Raw genomic sequence first — 20836 nt, 5'->3', positions numbered from 1 at the left:
TCTTTCACACCATGCATTAGGACAACTAAAACATCCAAACATATTTCCATGTGCCCTTGGGGAGAGAAATGTCAGCACAGCTTTCAAATGTTTGAAAGTTGACCCTCTTCCCTTCCTTCTCTCCTTTCTTTCCTTGTACCAAAAGGGTTTAAGAAGGCCATTGATAGGATTAATTCACAATAGTATGTTCATTTGCTTCTTAATATGCTCTTCAATCATATTTTTCATTTAGGAATTTTACAACCTCCATGATGGCTTTGTCCCACCTATATTTGAGGTCCCAGTTGACATTCTCTAGCTTTCATCTTTAAGGCTAGTCTTATTGGTAGAGGTGAAATCGTTTCCTTTTAAGGATTGATTAATTAATTAGTTAATTAATTAAAAATAACATATATTGCTAGGTAACTTTAAGTTTTTATTTTTTAAAGCATTGTTTGGTTCCCGCAAAAGCAAATATGCATTTATTATCTTTCTAATTTGAGGTCTTTCTCACATCAGAGAATATATCTATACCAAATGTTCTCTGTTAGGTTACGCATATATGTATTTTTTCTATATTTCCTCATTCTATTTTGTCCAAAAAAGGTATTTCTACATTTTATTTTATCTGAAAAAGATATTGTTGAATAATGAAGCAGAGAAACCTCAGAAAGTGAAGGTTGGGTGAAAAATGGGTTAATACTGTGAAGGCCTGGGTGTAAATGTGTTAAGAAAAAAAAAATGAATTGAAATTAGGGAGGAAAAAGATTTTCTAAAAGGGCCATGAAATAATTAATTGTTTTGTAGGAGATGGCCTTTCCATGTAGGCAGAGAATTTTTTCTTCACTTCTTTCTGAAGAGACAGTCAAATAGAGAATCTCATCTCTTAATTAGAAAGAAAAATACTCATCAAACACATCTCATCACTGGAGAGCTAATGATCCACAGCTGTTAGTCTGAAAGGGCAGGCTTTTTCCTGAACAGTAGGAAGTGTTAATCATTTTGGATGAGATTTCTTTTTAAAATATACTGTAGTTTGCAAAAGAATAGGATATTCAATATTCCAACTTAAATGGTTTTTTTGAAGTGCGCTCCCCCAGGGATACTGTCATATGTCGCACCGAATGATCATTGAATGCAGGCGTCCTCCACTGGACTTCAATGAGGCATCAATAGCTGGGACAATGTGAATGGCCGTGCCTGTCTGGGACACTAAAAACCCCAGGCTCAAAGAAATAAAAATCATGCCTGTCTTGCACCTACTAAGAAATGTTGTTATAAAGTCTTAATATTTCAAATTGTTCATGTACTTTGTATATTTACCTGGTTTAAACCTTAGCCCACCTTAATTAGCTTCTGAGTAGAAAAGGTTTTTTGTTTGTTTAGTCTTCATGAGAAAAAGGGCTTTTTTTTTAATCTGTAAAAATATAATTGGCTCATTCATTTTCTAATCTTTGCCTTTACAGCCACCTTGCTAACCCTCTTCCAAACATTTTGGATAGAAGAAAACCCCATTTAATAGAAACTTTGTGAATAGCCAACTTTTGATTATTCAAAGCCAAGTGAGAGAATGAAAAAAAAAGGTGTGTGTGTGTGGTGGGGGGGGGGGGGGAGGAATTGGCTTCACAAACCTTATTTCAACCATTAGATTTTGACCTCTTTTCCATACCAAACAAATTTTACACAGGAAGTGGTATTCCATTTCTTTCCACTAATGAAAAAGTAGTTATCCCAAAGCAAGATGAAGGAAAAGGAATAGAGGAACAGAAATCTGCAAATTGAATAATCAGCTCCTAAATAATTGATACCTCCAGGGCATCGACATTTGCTGTCAAATCCTTCTCCTTAGAAGCAGTAGAGCATTGTGGGAAGAGCACACAGGTTGGGAATCAGAAGACCTGGGCCTGCCACTCTGCAGAGGGTCAGCTTCCTCATTTGTAAAATAAAGATAGTCTGCCTTCCCAGCCTTCCTCTCAGGACTTCTTGCCTAAAGTTCATTCTGTGCAATGTGATATATGATACATGATAGGACAAATTATGTTATTTACCTTTCAGTACATTACAGATTTTCCAAAAAGCCGTTCTGAGTCATTATGATTTAAATATAGATTGCTCATAAAGCCTGGCCCAAACAGATAATGAAGGATTCCATTCTGTGACATTGATGCTAATAGCATTGGCAAGATAACATTAATTTAGATAAAAGGTATGTAGATTTAAAGTGGGGAAAAAAATTATAGACAGGAATTGACATTTATAAAACCACTAGTTCAGAACAAGATTCTTTTATATCTAGGGGCATGCAGTTGTTAAAATTTGTTAACATTTAATAACTTAATTGTTTCAACTTCAGAGTTCACAAAATCCACACTGTATGCTAATGCCATTGACTGGTAATAATGAGTTTCTGTAAAGATCTGGGGTTTTTATTAGTAAAAATTTTAACTGCAGCCCCTGTGTTTAACACTTATGACATCCTTCCAACAAATTCCTTCCTCCCCCACCACATGCATTCCTCTAAGGAACACCACCCATCCTCTTTAACTGCTCAGAGAACAATTATTATAGTGACTTAACTTGTATTATTAGTTCATAAAATCTCTGTAATTTTTCAGAAATAATTTTAAATATGGAAAACATTAAATTGATAGTATTTGCACTTATATAGTACTTTGAGTTAAAATATTTTCACATATATTACATCACCTCTTTCCTACAGCCAACCTGTGAAATAAGCAGGGATTATCATCTCCATTTTACAGGTAATAGACTAAAATAAAGGAGGATAACTGACTTGCCCAAGGTCCTATGATGATCAAATAGCAGAAATAAAATTAAAACCATTTTTTCAGGCTTTTGGTCCATACCACATTGTCTCCTTGGAGAAAGAACATGTATCACTTAGCTTTTTCTTTATAAAACAAAAACACTCCAAATTAGTAGTTTAAAGGAACGACCATTTATGTTGGGCTGATTCTTTGGGTCAGCAATTTGGACCATGCTCTGCTGGCATTTCTTCTGTTCTCAGCAGGATTCACTCCTGAATCTCTAGTCAGCTTCTGGCCAGCGAGGCAGCTTTACTTCTGGATGCTGTCCGGCTCTCATCTGGGGAGATGGAGGTGACTGTGGACATGTCTTTTGTCGTGCAGCAGGCTAGCCTGGGCTCATTGACATGGTGGCTCAAGGTGCTAAGAGTGCAGAGGGCAAGGCCTAGTGAGAAAGTGCTTTTAAGTCTCTGTGTTCATAGTTGCTAATTTTCCCTTGGCCCAAACAAGCCATATGCCCAATCCCAGTGTCATTATGGGAGGGCATTACAAAAGGCATGTACTCAGGGGGACATAAACAAATGGGGTCATTATTGCATGCAGTTACCACAAACTAAATATAAAAATACTGAAAATGGCACTCATCACATCATCTTTTCCTGCTGTAGCTGACATGGCATCTTTACCTTAGCTCTTATGGTTGAAACAATCATTATCTATAGATTCTAGGGAGATATAACCAAAGTCATGAGTTGCAAAAAGGGCCCAAAGTTTTATATGTAGTATGAGCCAGTATGTTCCTGCTTATCATAACACCTACTGCTCATTGAACATCTTCTAGGTGTTAGGCACTAGGCTAATTCCATCTCAAATCTTCAAAGTCAATGCTATAATTTCCATTTTTTCCGATGATAAACTAAGAGAAATCTAGTGACTTGCCCAAGGTCACCTAGCTAGTGACTAGAGAGCTTGGATGCAGACATGGGCCTGATGCAGACATCCATGCTCTTTCCGCTACACCACACTGCAGCAGCTCCTGAGGGATCCCGTGGTCAGGGCTGGAAGTCCAAGGCAGATTGACAGAGAGCTTCTAACATCTGGGATAATGGGTAAAACTCTCAGTATCCGTTTTCTAATGAAGGAAGTTATGTGTACTTATTACCATTTGACTAATGTCTCATGAAGATTTTCTGCTGTAGATTTCTAATTGTATGTTATAACAGCTACCTTGTGATTTCAAAAAGAAAACCACCAAATTTTTGGAATAGTTTTAGTCCATGTTGTTGCTGATTACTAGATTTCATTCTTTTTATTGCTGAACAAGGATAACTAATGTAGGGCTAGGTGTTTCATTTGGAACGGGGGCATGAGTTCCATTAAAGTAAAATGTAGGTAGTGCTCTGTTTACTTATTAAAAGGATGGGGAGAGAGGAGAAAGGTGGGAAGAATATGACAGAGAAAGAAAAAATAAAGGATGAATGCCATGGTGATGGAGTCAAAGGAAATTAAATACTGTGCAAATGAGTAAGAGTCCTTATTACCTAACTTAACAATGAGAAAATTTAGAATCATCAAGTTCTCTTTCCATGTCCCATACAGTCAAAAGGGGGTTCTGAAAGTATTGGGTCAGGATAAATGCTAGGCATTTTATGGTTTTTATCTATTCTATGGATATGTCAGTGATTTTGTTTTATATCTTTGATTTTTTAACTTCATTTTAGCCCATTATACCCAACCCCCCCACCCACCCACCCATCCAAATCTATGAAAAAGTATAATCAAGGACATCCTGCATTTTCTTGGGCTTCCTGGGTTTTCTCTGAGCTGCCCCTTTCTCCTGTGGCCCTAAGAGTTATCTTGGCTTTTTGTAAGAAAGAGGAGAGGATCAATATTAGTGCAGGTGGGGCCCAAGGAGAAGAGAAGCTCAGTGTGGAGAGAATTAACTAATCAATGTTCTTCTTCCTCTAAAAGCTCTCTTTGTTAGGAATTCACCCACCCACTACCAAGTATGAGAAATATCACTAATACTATAGTGAACGATTGTTGTTTTTTTTAGTGATTCTTAGCAATATGAGACTAGAGACCATGTCATTTCTTAATTTGAACACCCAGTATTACTTAGCACATAATACGTGTTCAATAAATTCATTTTATTTTTAACATATGAACTTTTGAAGTCTGCAGTTGGATATTCAGAAAGAAAAAATGTCTTTGTATTTAGAACTTATTCAAATACCTTGTATGTATGTATGTATGTATGTATGTATGTATGTATGTATTCATTATGTTTTTATTCCTATTCCACTATCACTTCCCCTTAGGCAACTATAAGCTTGTTTTCTATGTCTATGGGTCTGCTTCTATTTTGTGTATTCATTTATTTTGTTTTACTGACCCCACATGAGAGATCCTGCTGTATTTGTCTTTGTCTGACTTTATTTTAGTTAGCATAATACCCTCTAGGTCCGTCCATGTTGTTGCCAATTACTAGATATCATTCTTTTTATTGCTGAATATTATTCTTCTGTATATGTGTACCACATCTTCTTTGTCCATTCATCAACTGATGGACATCTAAGCTGATTCTACATATCTTAGCTATTACTATTAATGCTGCAATGAATGGGGGTGGGGTGTATGCATCTTTGCAAATTAGTGTTTTTTTTTCTTTAGATGTATACCCTGAAGTGGACTCGTTGGGTCATAAGGCAGCTCTATTTTTCATTTTTTAGGAATATCCACACTGCACTAATGTACAATCTTCTCCCATTCAGTAGGTTGTCTTTTCATTTTGTTAATGGTTTCCTTCACTGTGGAAAACTTTTAGTTTGATTTGGTCTCATTTGTTTATTTTTTCTTTTGTTTTTCTTTCTTGAGGAGAGATATCCAGAAAGACATTGCTGATGTCAGAGTTTGCTGCCTAGGTTTCCTTCTATCGTTTTAGGTTTGACATTTAAATCTTTAATCCATTTCGAATTTATTTTTGTATATAGTGAAAGAAATGATCAATTTTTGTTTTCTTTTTTCTTTTTTTCTTTTCTTTCTTTCTTTTTTTTGTTTTTTTTGCAATTACGTGTCCAGTTTTCCCACCACCACTTAGTGAAAAGACTATCTTTATCTCATTGTGTATCTTTGCCTTCTTTGTCATAGATTAATTGACTATGTAAGTGGGGATTTATTTCTGGGCTCTATTCCATTGGTCTGTGTATTTGTTTTTTTGCCAATACCATACTATAATGATTATTGTAGTATAGTTGATATCAGGTTGTATGATACCTCCCACTCTGTTCTTCCTCAAGATTTCTTTGGCTATTTGGGGTCTTTTGTGGTTCCATGTATATTTTAGGATTAGTTGTTCTAATTCTGAGAATACCATTGGTGTTTTAATAGGTGTTGCATTGAATCTGTTTATTTCATATAATAAGGACATTTTTAACAATATTAATCTTTCCAATCCTTTAGCTAGGTATATTCTTCCATTTGGTTGTGTCTTATTTCATTTCTTCTTTGTATCATAGTTTTCAGAGTATACACTTGTTTTTTTTAAAAGACATTTTCAACATCATGTGCTCCCTGCTTAGTTACCTAAACAGTAGATTCTTAAAGAACACACAATAGGGAAAGAAACTATTTTTGCACTGCCAGATCCATAAAACTAATGCAGTTTCTTCCTTTGTCTCCCTCCTATATTTTTCTCCATCCTGACTTCTAGTGCTCATGTTGTGAGGGCATATCAATAACCTATGGTTTTCATGAGAAGTGCTGTGTCTGTTCTGAGTGCTATATTTTAAGAAAGCTACGGATGTATTGATTTGGATGTGATGAGAAGACATCTGCTATGTAGAATGTCAGAAACCACACTTTGTAACTGGTAGTTGAAGCAACTAGCGATGTTGAGCCTAGAGAAGAAACTAACATGACAAATGTCTTGGTTTCTTATAGGATTATCATATAGAAAGTTTATTCTATGCACATCTAGCCTACATCTAACACCAATACATGGACACTACAAGGAAATTTATTCTGAGCAACAACAGGCCTCTATCACGAATGAGTAGACATTACAAGGGGATATATTCAACAGGTTAACAATTGTTAGGATTGGCAATACTTAGCAATGGAATCATATGAGGCCAAAACACACTGAGTCAAGTGACTGTCCCCGGAAAAAGCAACCGTGTAGGAAAGACTGTGGTCAGTCCATAATACACAAGACAGTTTTTGACTGCATTGAAAGGATAGGAGAATCTTTATGTGCCTCAGAGAGAAATTTGTTAGTGGCATTCCAGGTTATAATTCTTTATATATTTTCTTGAATTCACTTGATTTTATACAGTGGCTCTCCAGTACCTTTACTAATACAAATAATTAAGAAGACTTATGTTAAATGACTTGGAAATCCAGGATCCATTTATTCATTAATTCAGCAAACATATTTATTGAGTACCCATTGTGCCTCAAGCACTACTGTTCTAGGCTCTGGGGATAAAACTGAGAATGAAAATGTATTAATCCCTACCCATAAGAGCTTATGTTTTAGTGATTACCTAAAATTTATAGATGAATGTGTAAAGAATTAGTATGAATTCTAACCAAAAATAATTTCTCTTTACATGTGTTGATGATGGCCAAATTTGCCTTAATTCACTACCTGAATAAATAATTATCTCTTAAAAATACATTTTAATAGAATCATAGTCATCAATTACAATTATATCATCTTTATAAATATTGTATCAATTTCAAAAATTAAAGGGAAATATTTCCTTCTCTGGAAGTCTTTTTACTTTTCTGGTGAAAGAAAAAATATGGCTCATATTTGATGCTTTTTTTTTTTATTCAGGAACTTGAATCTATAGTTACCATGTAATTCTGTCCAAAATTTATTTCTTGGGTTACTAAAGCATTATTTATGCTTTTGGTGTCTATCTGGCTCATGAATATCAAATAATTCAGTAAAATATATAATTTTCAAAATGTAACATTTGAAAAACCCTGATTGATACAGTAATATCATAAAGTCACTTTAAATATTAGGGAAAGTATGTTAGAGGTGGTTAGATCTATAGACCTCTGTTTAGAAATGAAAACAGTGAGGTAGAGTGACTTTCCAAGGCTCAGAACCTGTCTTCTGACCTTTAGGGGTCTGTCCCTCCACCTCTCCACACAGGCTCTTTTTCTCTGCCATTTGAATAGACTGTAGACTTGCTCAGGTTTATTAAGAAGACTGCAAATGGCCTGTGCTGTTGTTCCCGACACTAGTGTTCTCAAAGTAAAGTTCCTACCCCTTCAGGCCTATCAAATGCAAGGTGTCTGTGTTACCATCTGGCTCAAGTTCCCAGTTCTACTATGGTGCAGCTAAATCCTAGCAAGCAGATGACTTTCTAGTTTTCACTATTAAAATATGCATTACCTGAGGACCTTAGTCAATAATTAACTTTCTGAGTTTTGTAAGGTATTGATCTCACTACACAATAATGTGTTTTGAGCACTTACTGGATGCTAAGCAGTGTGTTAAATCCTTAAAATGTTTCAGCTCTTTAATTCTGACAACCTCTCAAGTAGATCCTCTTGTCATCCCCGTTTTACAGAGGAAGAAACTAAAGGGAAAATATGCATGGCACCAAAAGGTATAAGGCTAGTTAGCATCAGGAGTAGGATCTGGCTCTCAGCTACCATCTGACTTAACAGGACCTTAATGTAGCAGCAGCTGCCACAGACCCAGAAATGTCACTGATCTGTCCAGCATTATAAGAGCCTGGTGGGGATGTGGGAGAGTCACACTGTATAGCCAATGCTAGTTATTTGCAAGGCAAATGCTCTTAGAATGGTTCCTTCTGCCCACCTAGGTGAGTTCTTAATCTAAGGTGTCTCATAATTTAAAAAAAAAAATCATTTATATACTTAGAGAAGTAGGTAGTTTTACAAGATAATAGAAATAGACATTTAAAAAGTTTCTCTGGCAAAATTATTCTTTTTTTTAAAAGAGCTTTTTGATTTCTATGGTAATGCTGAATGGTAAGCCAACCCTTTTTTTACACTTGTTGGTAGCAGTGCTTTTATTCATAATGTGAAATCTTTGAGGCTCTCTTGTATAGACTTGGTATTTTCATCTGCCTATTATGCTTGTGACATTGTATTATCCAAGTGAGATTTTTTTTAAAGTCCCTGATATTAAGTAGGGATTCTTTCTTTATTATCAAGGCAGCTAGACCAGCTATTTCTGACAATGTAGTCTCATTTTGCTGACTTTTTTTTTTTTTTACTTTATTTTGTTCAACCTAACAATAATTTCACTGAAGGAGAAAAATTAAAATTGCCTCACTGACAATGTAATGATATCAGTTTTTTCTTCATAGAAATGAAACAAAGTAAAACTCTTACCTGTGACTTTCCAGAGGTCACTTGTGCTTTTAGAAAAATGCCTACCAAGTTTTAAGGCTTTGTTTTCAAGATCAATCTTTCCATTCTGAAACATTTTGTTTGTTGTGTGTGTGTGTTTTAAAATGGAGTATTGATAAGAGAGTCCATTTAATGAAACTGAGAGCTGACTCATCTTTTTTCCTCTCTTTCTCCTCCAGCTCTTCCTCTTTGTTGTGTGGAACTTTGAGCTCTACATGATCCCGCTGGTGTTGTTGTTACTATTGACATGGAACTACTTCTTGATAATATCAGGGAAAGATAACAGGCAACGTGACACCGTAAGTCTCTATTTTCTTAATTTGTCTGTGGTTTTGTTCTTATTTAAGATTAACATTGAGTTTGGTTTTTACAAACCAGAAATTCTGCCCATAAATGCTCAGTTTGGAGAAAGGTTTTTATCCGTTCAGAACTAACAACTCTTTGGTTCTAACACAATAGAAAATATTCACTATTTCAACATTACTCATCTTGATAGGAACAAAAGTCAGGAGCACACCGAAGGATGAGCTATGATTTTTAACTCTAAATGAGTTCTTCCAAATGATTATTTCTTTCATTCTCTTTGTTGTTATTTTTTGTGTTAATAAATTCTGAATTAAGACATAATATCACAAAATTACTAGTGACCAGACCAAATGAAATGTATTGTATTTAAGGCATTTCTCTGTTGTCTGTCATTGGAATGAAGGAAGGATTGATGATGGTGGTTGGCCTGGAAAAATACATAAAGTACCTAAATTCAATAAACATTCACAGAACTATAGAAAACATAGTTCTCTGTGTCAGGGTGTATCAGGATACCTGCTCAAGGATAAAGAGCTTTCACTTAACTTAGGGGAAGTTATACTGAACCCCTGCCCTTTCTGGCATTTTTGAAAGTTTTTAGGATGTGTGAGACTACCTTCTTTCTCTGGAAGAGAGTTTTAGCTGAGAAGCAGAAGCTAGTCACATAATTACATTTGTTCTTCTGCCAACCTTCATTCCTCTTAGATTATCTCAGTTGCTATATCCTTAGCAAACATACAACTTCAAAAAGCTTTCTCATATGTAAATAAATGGGGGGGTGCTACTTTTCCAAGTAGGACATTTGTAATTTGATAACTCCATAGACAACTATTGACAAGAATTTATAGTTTTGTAAAACATGAGAAAACTTGGTAGTTATATGTCCTCATCAGATTACATAGATTTTTTTTTTTACTTGCCATTAAGAGTCTCCATTTGATTTATAATCAGGACTTTTTGCCAGCTACTGTGTCCATAATAATGCAGAAATAGTTATTTGATCATCAGCTTAATAGCATTATGTGATATCTATATGTATAAAAGCCTAAGCAACCTTTACAACCAGACAACCGGATGACCAGCCAATAGCTATTATGTGTACTGACCACCAGAGGGCAGATGGTCAATGCAGGAGTTGCCCCCTGGTGGTCAGTGTGCTCCCACAGCAAACCTCCTGCATTCCCTTCCCCCGGCTGGCCGGACCTGGTAGGCCCTGATCGCAGGTCAGGCCGACGGACCCCACCCGTGCACAAATTCATGCAGTGGGCCTCTAGTGTTATTATGTTAGCACCATAATGGTTACAAAGACATACCTGTGACAAAATAATTTCCCTTTTAAATAACACAGCAAAGCACACTTTAAATTATAACACAAGCAAAACATACTTCCAATGATAACACAAGCAAAATATACTCTTTAAAATAATTTTCTTTATCAAAATAAATGAAAAATCCTAATGCACAACCATCAAGTACATGGCAAAGTCCAACAACACCATTGTTTGTATATCTCACTAGATTATAAATGTGAGGGAGGACAGTCTGTTCATCTTTGTACTTGCCACTGTCTCTAGCACGTGTTTTGCAAATTAAAGATGCTCAAAACATTTTTTATAAGGTTTAACAAACTAAATGCGAGGTTGCTAATAGAGATTTTAATGGATAGACAGCATTGACAGACAAGAAGTTATTATTATTGGCAAGGATTTTATGGATATATTTTTAAATTGCTCACTGAGAGACAAGCCCCAAATGCCATAAGCATTGGTGTCATGGGGACTCAGATACTTTTGTCAATTAATACGGAATGTTTTCTTTAAGAAAATAAGACTGTCTCAGACAATTGCTTTCTTGTCCCATTTATTTCTGGGAGATTGTTGAGGGAGAAGAATAACTACTTTTCATTCAGTTGCCTTGAGACAAATTTGCAAATAAGATTATTTGCAAATAGAAAAAAGTGGTAATTTAGTTTCAGCTTCCTAATCCTATAAGGGGGCATATCTTCAATATGTAGTCATTAGTTTAAGTATTCTTGGTGAAAAATTCAGAAACTATAGACTTTTCTTGTTATCTTCTCTTGAATATACCTGCTCTAGCTGGAAAGGTTCACTTCTAGAAGGGAAATAATAATATATAATGTATTCCCTTGTACTTAAAATTCCCTAAGAATTTTTATAAAGCTATTGAGACATTATATATTATGTAAGTTTTTCTACTTCCTTTCTTCCCCCCAAAATATAACTCCAAAATAGTATTTGTCAAATCTTTCCTTTTAGGCACATCTCTAACAGAATCCCCCTTTAAGCTATGGACAACATTTTATTCCCAGCACAGCCCACTGTGAAACATTGAATAGTCTAACTTTCATGGAATGCCAACTACACCCCATAACTCCCAGTAATTGCCTTTTATTTGCCCCAAACACACATTTCCACATATTCTGTTCTTTCAAGGCACCAGAGCAGCAATCACAGCGTTTCATTCAGCTTCTCATTCACCGGCTCAGTTGAGACCTTATGTAACTCTTAAATCCAATTTGTCTAATTATGTGTTTCTGCCATACCCAGCTGTGCATTTGAGCTGGTTGCTCCTTTTGAAAAGAAACCTGGATTATACTTTGCCGGTTACAGATTTTATACATATACACATACACATTCACGTACACATACACATACACGTGAGCATACACATGCACACACATACACATACATATACACGCACACATATTCACACATCTGTAAATTAAGGTAAAGTGTTTGTAGGGTTGCCATGCTGTGCTTAAGAGAACCTCCAGCACAGTGCATAGCCCGGGTAGAATAGTATTTTGTCCTAAGTCCTTATTGGTATCCCAAAACAATGCAGAATTTTTTCAGCTTGTGTGAAAATTTTAGGGAATGTCTGAAGTGCATTAGTCATACTGTTGGCTTATTCCAAACTATGAAACTTTCTTTTGGGGAGGTGGTGGGGGGGAGGTGGTAGAGAGAAAGAGAATATGAATGAATTATAAACGAATTTTCTGTCACGAAAAACAAAATGGTCTGTACATTCAGCTGAGAAAATTCAATTAGGGTGAAAATTGTAAAAATATATAAATCAAAATGACTTTCTGGTTTGTATAGCAAAGAGAGAAAAGGAAATATTTCTTACATAAGAAGTTAAAAAGAGAAAAGAGCCCTCCCTTGAGAGAGGAGAATCCCGCCTCAGAGAATGAACGAAATGGGTTAGCCAAGCAGAGAGGGGCCCATTGCACCCCCTGTGAGATGGGTATCACTATCACTACTTTACATCCAGGGGAGCAGAGTAGAGAGGTTCAATAGCTTAGCCAAAGGCACACGGTTAGAAAGTGAGAGAGGGAGTGTTAGAACCTGTCAATCTGTGTGACGTGTGCACTGTACTCCTTACCACCAGTCAGTCCCATCTCCTCTTGGGGTTGTGGTTTGCTACATCCTAGGTCTCCCTGGGCCCCGCTAGAGCAGGTTTCTCACTTGAGTTACAGAAAAGCACTTACTCTACCTTGAAGCAGACTGATGGAAGGAAACCCCTTATTTCCCTCACTCCACCACCCCATATCCTTCTTACCTCTCGTACAGCGAAACAGAGCAGATATTTGTTAAGCAACTTTTATGTATCAGGTATTCTACTAAGCCTTTTAGAGACATCACCTCTTTTTTTGTTTGTCTTTCAATTTTGTTTTTAAATGTATTTTTTATTTTATTCATCACCATTTATGCCCTATATGCCCTTTTCCACCTGCATCTACCACCCACCCTGCAATCACCACACTAGGAGACATCATGTCTTTTTACTCTTTACAATAAGTGTATCAAGTAAATTATTCTAAGTGGTGTTATCCTCATTTTACAAATGAAGAAATCAAAGACGATAAAGAATGAACTCCATAGAGTAAGTGGGGATGCCATGTTCTGAAACCCTGGCTATTCCCATGCTACAGGCTTGGGCATGACTTTCCCAAGGGATCATTTTCTAAGTGTCCAGACCTTTACATGGAATCCCAGGTTTCCTGAAATTTCTTTTTATGAGGTACCCAGTGACCTCTCAAGAACTAGTGCTGTTTATCTGTTTGATCCCAGGTGACCCCAATAATTTCAAAAACATTCCTGACCTGGAGGACTACCTTCCATCCACCCTGGTGATCATGGGAGGAGTAATTAAAGCTGAATCCTTCACATTAGTAAAGAAAGTCTTTGAATATCTCTGACATACAAACATTTTTCAACAGCACTTTTAAATTACACTTCAAAGGAACATTCGTTTTTAACTGTTATGATATTCTTCCCACATAATCTCAGTTGCCTAATCAATGAAGGCATTAAAACTGAAGAGTAGGGTAGATCAATGAAATCATTTCTGACTCAGGATCTGACTGTGACACAAATGGAGCCAAAGTCTGCTTGCTAAAATACTTAGTAAATACTGAAGGGTTTGCTAGCTCCCTCAAATGCCAAAAACCTTGGTGCTGCTTTTCTCTGCTTGAATATTGTTTTTTGTTGGATCTCTTCCAATTAGGCCCAGAGCACTTATCTCTAGAAATGCATACAGCTTATAAGAAGTAATTTTTTCTCTTTTAAATATATTAATTTAAGTATATTAGGGTAACTTTGGTTAATAACATTATATAAGTTTCAGGTGTACAGTTCTATAATACAACATCTGTATATTGCATTCTGTGCTCACCAGCAAAGACTCTAATCTTCTTCCATCACCATATATTTGAATCCCTTTACCCTATCAACCTCCCCTTCCCCTCTAGTAACCACCATACTGTTGTGTGTATCTATAAGGGTTGTACTATTTGTTTGTTTGTTGCTTTCTGTTTTATATCCTACGTATGAGTGAAATATTTTTCTTGCCTTTTCCCACCTAAAATTTCACTTAACATAATACTCTCAAGATGCATCCATGTTGTGGCAAATGGCAATATTTTGTCTTTTTTATGACTGAGTAGTATTTCATTGTATATATGTACCGCATTTTATTAAATCATCCACTAAAGGATACGTAAGCTATTGCCATGTCTTGGCTATTGTAAATAATGCTGCAATGAACATAAGGTACATATATCCTTACAACAAGTGTTTTCAAATTTTTCTAGTAGACACCCAAAAGAGGGATTGCTGGGCCATGTGGCTGCTCTATTCTTAATTTTTTAAAGAACCTCCATACTGTTTTCCATAGAGGCTGCACCAGTTCACATTCCCACCGGCAGTGTACAGGGTTCTCTTTCCTCAACAGTCTCTCCAGCATTTGTTATTTCCATCCTATTGATAGTGGCTGTTCTAATAGATGTAAGATGTATCTAATTGGGGTTTTGATTTGCATTTCCCCTATAGCCAGTGAGGTTGGGCATCTTTTCATGTATCTGTAAGGCTTCTTAGGAAAAGTATCTGTTCAGGTCCTTCGTCCACTTTTTAATTAGACTGTTATTGTTGTTGAGTAGTATGAGTTCTTTGTATACTTTGGGTATTAGCCCTTTATTGGAGGTATTGTTTGTAAATATCTTCTCTAATTAGGCTGATCGCCTTTTTATTTTGTGGATGGTTTCTTTTGCTGAGCAGAAGCGCAGTTTGTTATAGTCATAGTCATTTATTTTTGGTTTTAATTCCCTTGCATTTGGGATCATGTTCACAAAAATCTCTGAGAACAAGGTCCACAAATTTAATGCCTATGTTTTCTTCTATATATTTATTGTTTTCAGGTCATATATTCAAGTCCTTAATCTATTTTGAGTTCATTTTTGTATATAGAGTTAGATAGCAGTGTAGTATCATTTTTTGTATATGGCTTTCCAATTTTTTCAACACCATTTATTAAAAAGGATTTTCTTTCTCTGTTGTATGATTTTGGTTCCTTTGTCGAAAATTAGTTGCCCATGTATGCATAGGTTTATTTCTGGACTTTTAATTCTATTCCATTGGTCTGTATACCGGTTTTTCTGCCAATACCATATTGTTTTCATTATTGTAGCTTTGAATTCATGGAGTGTGATACCTCTGGCTTTGTTCTTTTTTCTCAGGACTGCTATGGATATTCAGAGGTTGTTTTGGGTTTTTTTATAGTCTTATACAAATAGGATATTTTGTTTTATTTCTTTGAAAAATACCATTGGAATATTGATGGGAATTGCATTAAATCCTGTATATTGCTGCAAACAATATGGCCATTTTAACTATGTTAAATCTTCCATGAACATGGAATATCTTTCCATTTCTTTGTGTCTTCTTCAGTTTCTTTTAACAATGTTTTGTAGTTTTCAGTGTATAGATCTTTCACTTTCTTAAGTTTATTCCTGGAAGTTTATCCTTTTTGTTGCAATTGCAAATGGATTATGGGTTGTTGTTTTTTCACATTTTTTTCTAGTAGTTCATTGATAGTATATAGGAATACACAGATATTTTTGTATACTCATTTTCTATCCTGCAACTTTACTATATTTGTTTATGTTTCTAATATTCTGTGGTGGAATCTTTAGGGTTTTCTATATAGAATTATGTCATCTGAAAATTATGACTGTTTTACTTCTTCATTCCCTATTTGGGTACCTTTTATGTCTTTTTCTTGCTCTAGCTAGAACTTCCATTACTATGTTGAATAACAGTGGTCAGAATGGGCATCCTTGGTGTGTTCCTAATCTTAAAGGAACAGTTCTCAGTTTTTCACAATTGAGTAGTATATTACCTGAGGTTTGTAATATTTGATGAGGTACTTTCCTTCTCTATCCATTGTATGGAATGTGTTCATCATAAATGGGTGTTGTATCCATGGTGAAATACTTGAATAAATGAATTATTGAATAAGTGAAATATTCCTAGCAAAACCTAAAGAGACTGGCCGAAGCTGAGCTGAGAAGAGAGGACTCCTATGTAAAGCACTTTGGATGTACAGTCAGACCCTCTGAGCTTCATCAGGGCTTTATCATTCAGAGATAGTGGCATAGACCACAGCCTCCTGTGTTTGCATCTCAGTACCAGAAGAGAACACATACTCACTCTTAAACAGAAGCAGCACTGAGTCATACAGCCTGTAAACACATCTAAAAATGGATGATCACTCTCTTCTTTTTCCTGCTTATTTCAAGAGCAATTTTCTCAATTTTTTCAGAAGGTCACCAGCTTGCAAAAAATACAAGGACATGAAAAGAATCAGACCTTTAGCTTTCCAACAGAATCACTAGCATAAAGAAGTAGAAACCAACAGCCAATCAGATGTCAGCAGAAAAGTTCATCCGCTGTGACCCCTTTCAAAGCTGTTCACCAACTGCTTAGCTATGCCAACTGCTCACTGTACAGATTGGTCTCCCCACACACTGATGACCATCACCTCATGTCCCTGGACATGGACCAACAGGCTTTCCACATTTTATCCATTCTTTGCCACCACCATGCTACCATCCTCGCTCTCAGTAAATGACCAGGCCTTCTACTTTACAAAATCCCCTCAAACTCCAGCCCCTGAAACCTCCTTATTGTAGGTTGCCGATAAACCTATTTTTAGCAAATAAAAATTCAAATGCCCTTTTAAGTAAGAATTTCAGATAAACAATGGGAGATGTTTATCTATCTACACTAATAAAAGAGAAACATGGTAATTGGCGTACGACCGCTACCCTTTTCATTGGCTAATCAGCGAGATATGCAAATTAACTGTCAGCCAAGATGGCGGCCGGCAGCCAGGCAGCTTGAAACTAACATGAGGCTTGGTTGCCTCAGTGACGGAGGACTCCAATGTTCCCCGCCTGCCACTGCAGGCCTCTGAGCCGGCAGTTTAAGCAACATTGTAACAAATACCGCCGGACTTCAGCCAGCAGATTCGCAACATTGTAAGCAAAGGCCAGAAACCTACTTTCAGCCGGAGGCCTAAGAGCTGGAGCCAAGCCTCAAGCTAAAGCTGGCCCAGAATAAAAAAAAAAAAAAAGAAAGAAAAGAAAAGAAAAAAAGGAGCGGTTGGGAACTTCAGTCACCCCCAGCCTGAAAACAGCCCTCAGCCCCTCACCCAGACTGGCCAGGCACCCCAGTAGGGACCCCCACCCTGAACCAGGACACCCTTCAGGGCAAACCAGCTGGCCCCACCCATGCACCAGGCCTCTACCCTATATAGTAAAAGGGTAATATGCCTCCCGGCACCGGGATCAGCGTGACAGGGGGCAGCGCCCAAACCCCCTGATCGCCCTGCGGCTCTGTGTGTGACAGGGGGCGGGGCCCAACCCCCTGAGCAGCCCTGCTCTGTGCCTGATAGGGGGGAGCTCCCCAACCACCCCCCCCCCCCCCACGGGCCCTGCTCTGTGTGTGACAGGGTAGAGCCATAACCTCTCCATCGGCCCTGCCCTGAGTGTGACAGTGGCGGCACCCCAACCCCCTGATCGGCCCTGCTCTGTGGGTGATAGAGGGCGGTGCCCCAACCGCCTGATCGGCCCTGCTCTGTGTGTGACGGGGACAGCGCCCCAACCCCCTGATCAGCCCTGCTCTGTATGTGACGGGGACAGCGCCCCAACCGCCTGATCGGCCCTGCTCTGTGTGTGACGGGGACAGCGCCCCAACCCCCTGATCGGCCCTGCTCTGTGTGTGACGGGGGCAGCGCCCCAACCCCCTGATCGGCCCTGCTCTGTGTGTGACGGGGACAGCGCCCCAACCCCCTGATCGGCCCTGCTCTGTGTGTGACGGGGGCAGCGCCCCAAGCCCCTGATTGGCCCTGCTCTGTGCGTGACAGGGGGTGGCGCCGCAACCTCCCCATCGACCCTGCCTTGAGTATGACAGGGGATGGTGCCCCAACCCCCCAATCGGCCCTACCCTGAGCGTGACTGAGGGTGGCATCGCAACCTCCTGATCCGCCCTGCTCTGTGCATGACAGGGGGCGGTGCCCCAACTCCCCAATCGGCCCTGCTCTGAGCCCGACCAGGGGCTGCACCTAGGGATTGGGCCTGCCCTCTGCCACCCAGGAGCAGGCCTAAGCCAGCAGGTCGTTATCTCCCGAGAGGTCCCAGACTGCAAGAGGGCACAGGCCGGGCTGAGGGACCCCCCCGCCCCCCGAGTGCACAAATTTTTGTGCACCGGGCCACTAGTACTACTATAATAGTCACCAGTTATCTGAAATTCCTCCTGTATTTTTTCTGGCAACATTACTCCAAATTATTTACTCCTGTATTCTTACCTCAATACCTATAGGAAGATGGTAGTTCGGAAATAAAATTCTGACTGTTTTCATCTGCTACTTTGGTCTTTCCACAACACCTTCAAGCATGACATAGAAGATTCCTTATGAACAGGCTCCAGCCAAACCATAGCTGCAGCTTTATCTCACCTGTATTCCAGGAGAATCGTTTGTGTGTGTTTTGTTTTTTAGTCCAGAATGAGCAAAATGTGGGAGTAGTAGGAAGACAGGAGTGGGAGAGAAAACTACAGAAATGAACCAGAGGGTGCCATGTTCTTTTGTAATCTCTTTCACCTGAAATCAACCATTCATCAATTGGGAGAGCATGAAGCCAAGACTCAGATAGGTTATGTCAGTTGCAAAGGCTCACGCAGCACAGTGTGACCTAAACCCAGTTCTAACTGGTTCCCAGATGAGCGCCCATTACACAGGCTCCACATAACACAGTAGGAAGCAGAAGAGGACAGATGCTTCTCTCTTTGTATTGATGGAGAAACTGAGGCCTAGGATAAGGCAGTAACCTCTGGAGAGACAGTGATTATTATGGGAGTAGCACTGATTGAGACACACATGGTGGCCCAGGGAAGGGCAGCACAGCCTGGGTCTTAAACTTAGTGGAGGTGCACGTACTGCACCAGCTCTGAGCAGTCCTGGAAGCCATGTGGGCCCTGGGGGCAGACAGTACAGTTGCCCGGCCTCAGCGTAGTGTGTGGCACCATGCTGGACAAGTGGCTCGGGCACTTGAGTCCTTGCTGTTGGAGCCATACATTACAGTGATTGAGGTCCAGCCAGTACAGAGATTGAGTGGCCAGTGGAGGCTCAGCTATCCTGGGGCACCTTCTCAACCTGCACTGTGAGCTTTTAGGGGACCCTGGCTTTGATGAGCAGGTGTTGGCTTCTATAAGCCATGAGGGTTAAGGCCTTTCCATAGAGGAGGGGGTGAAGGAGGGGCCTTCTGTCTTAGAAAAAAGGAAATGTGGCACAGCCTGAGTGCCTTTTATGCTGTTCTTTAAAAATGTGTTCATGAATCTAATGTCTGTTTCTTGCTTGACATACATATTTTGTTTTGTCAAAATTGAATTATATTAAATGTACTATTAACATACCTACTTTTTACATTCAGCAATATATATATGAAATATTCCTCAAATTACTGGAAAACCACATTTTGAATGTTTTTGCCGCCCATAAGGTTTTAATATTTTATACATATGTGCTTACATAATTACCAGTTATCTCTACCATTTTCTCTGGAGAACCATCCCTGACTCCCCTCCCTACCACCAGCCCACCCTACCAACACGCTCTCTAACAGGTTAAGTGAACTCACCCCTCTGAGTTCCCATATCCCTCTTGCTGTATTTTAATAATCACTGCTGGTCTTCCTCACCAGCCCAAAGTTATCCTAATTATATCTTCCATTTCTGTATCTAATTCCAGCACAGAGCAATATGTCTCAGACATAGCAGGATACTAGCTGCTCAAAAATTGTTTGAGGGATAAGTGGTCCAATCTTTCTTTCCAAATAAAAAATTGTCTAAGTTTTATGCCTAATTATTTCCATTCAACAACAGTTTATTGAACATTACAAGGCACTGTGCTGGCTGTTGTTCAAAGATGATTAAGCCCTGGTTTTGCTCATGATAGTTTGTATTGTAGTGAGGGAAACAACTAAATCGACTACATGAATAGAATAGGCACAGTGATAGAGGGCTGTATATAATATGCAGAGTGTGCAGCCAAAAGACATTCAGATCATCCCAGATATATGTGTGTGCTGCATATATAAAGAAAAGGGGTCTAGCCCTGACCGGTTTGGCTCAGGGGATAGAGCGTTGGCCTGCGGGCTCAAGGGTCCAGGGTTCGATCCCGGTCAAGGGCATGTACCTTGGTTGCGGGCACATGACCAGTGGGGAGTGTGCAGGAGGCAGTTGATCGATGTTTCTCTCCTCTCTATCCCCTCCCTTCCTCTCTAAAAATATCAATAAAATATATTTTTTAAAAAAAGAAAGAAAAGGGGTCTAGCTATCTGCTAGACCACAGCTCTTATTCCACACGTCAGTCCGTCCCTTTCACCCAGTAACTAACTCCATGTTTGCCTTTAATACTTCTTCAGTTTATTGGCTGTTCTTCTACTCTATTCTCAAACTGCAGTTAAACTTTAAATGGAAAAGATAAAATTGTGGAATGGTAGAAGATGAGTGTTACCTGTACGTGAC

The 20836-nt window shown here is 38.6% G+C and overlaps 1 protein-coding gene across 8 annotated transcripts in view; it reads left to right on the top strand.

Moving 5' to 3' along the window:
- MCTP1 (multiple C2 and transmembrane domain containing 1) overlaps positions 1 to 20836 on the top strand; it is a 442261-nt gene that overhangs the window by 342190 nt on the left and 79235 nt on the right. For all 8 annotated transcript variants that reach the window (XM_081088724.1, XM_081088723.1, XM_081088722.1 and 5 more), the window contains one exon: positions 9326 to 9445. In XM_081088724.1, the coding sequence (XP_080944850.1) occupies positions 9326 to 9445 (120 nt within the window). The remainder of the gene's footprint in view (positions 1 to 9325; positions 9446 to 20836) is intronic.

Source organism: Myotis nattereri (genome assembly GCF_964212035.1).
Source record: "Myotis nattereri genome assembly, chromosome: 4".
Taxonomy (NCBI): Eukaryota; Metazoa; Chordata; class Mammalia; order Chiroptera; family Vespertilionidae; genus Myotis; species Myotis nattereri.
This window is presented reverse-complemented; position numbering and strand designations above follow the sequence as displayed.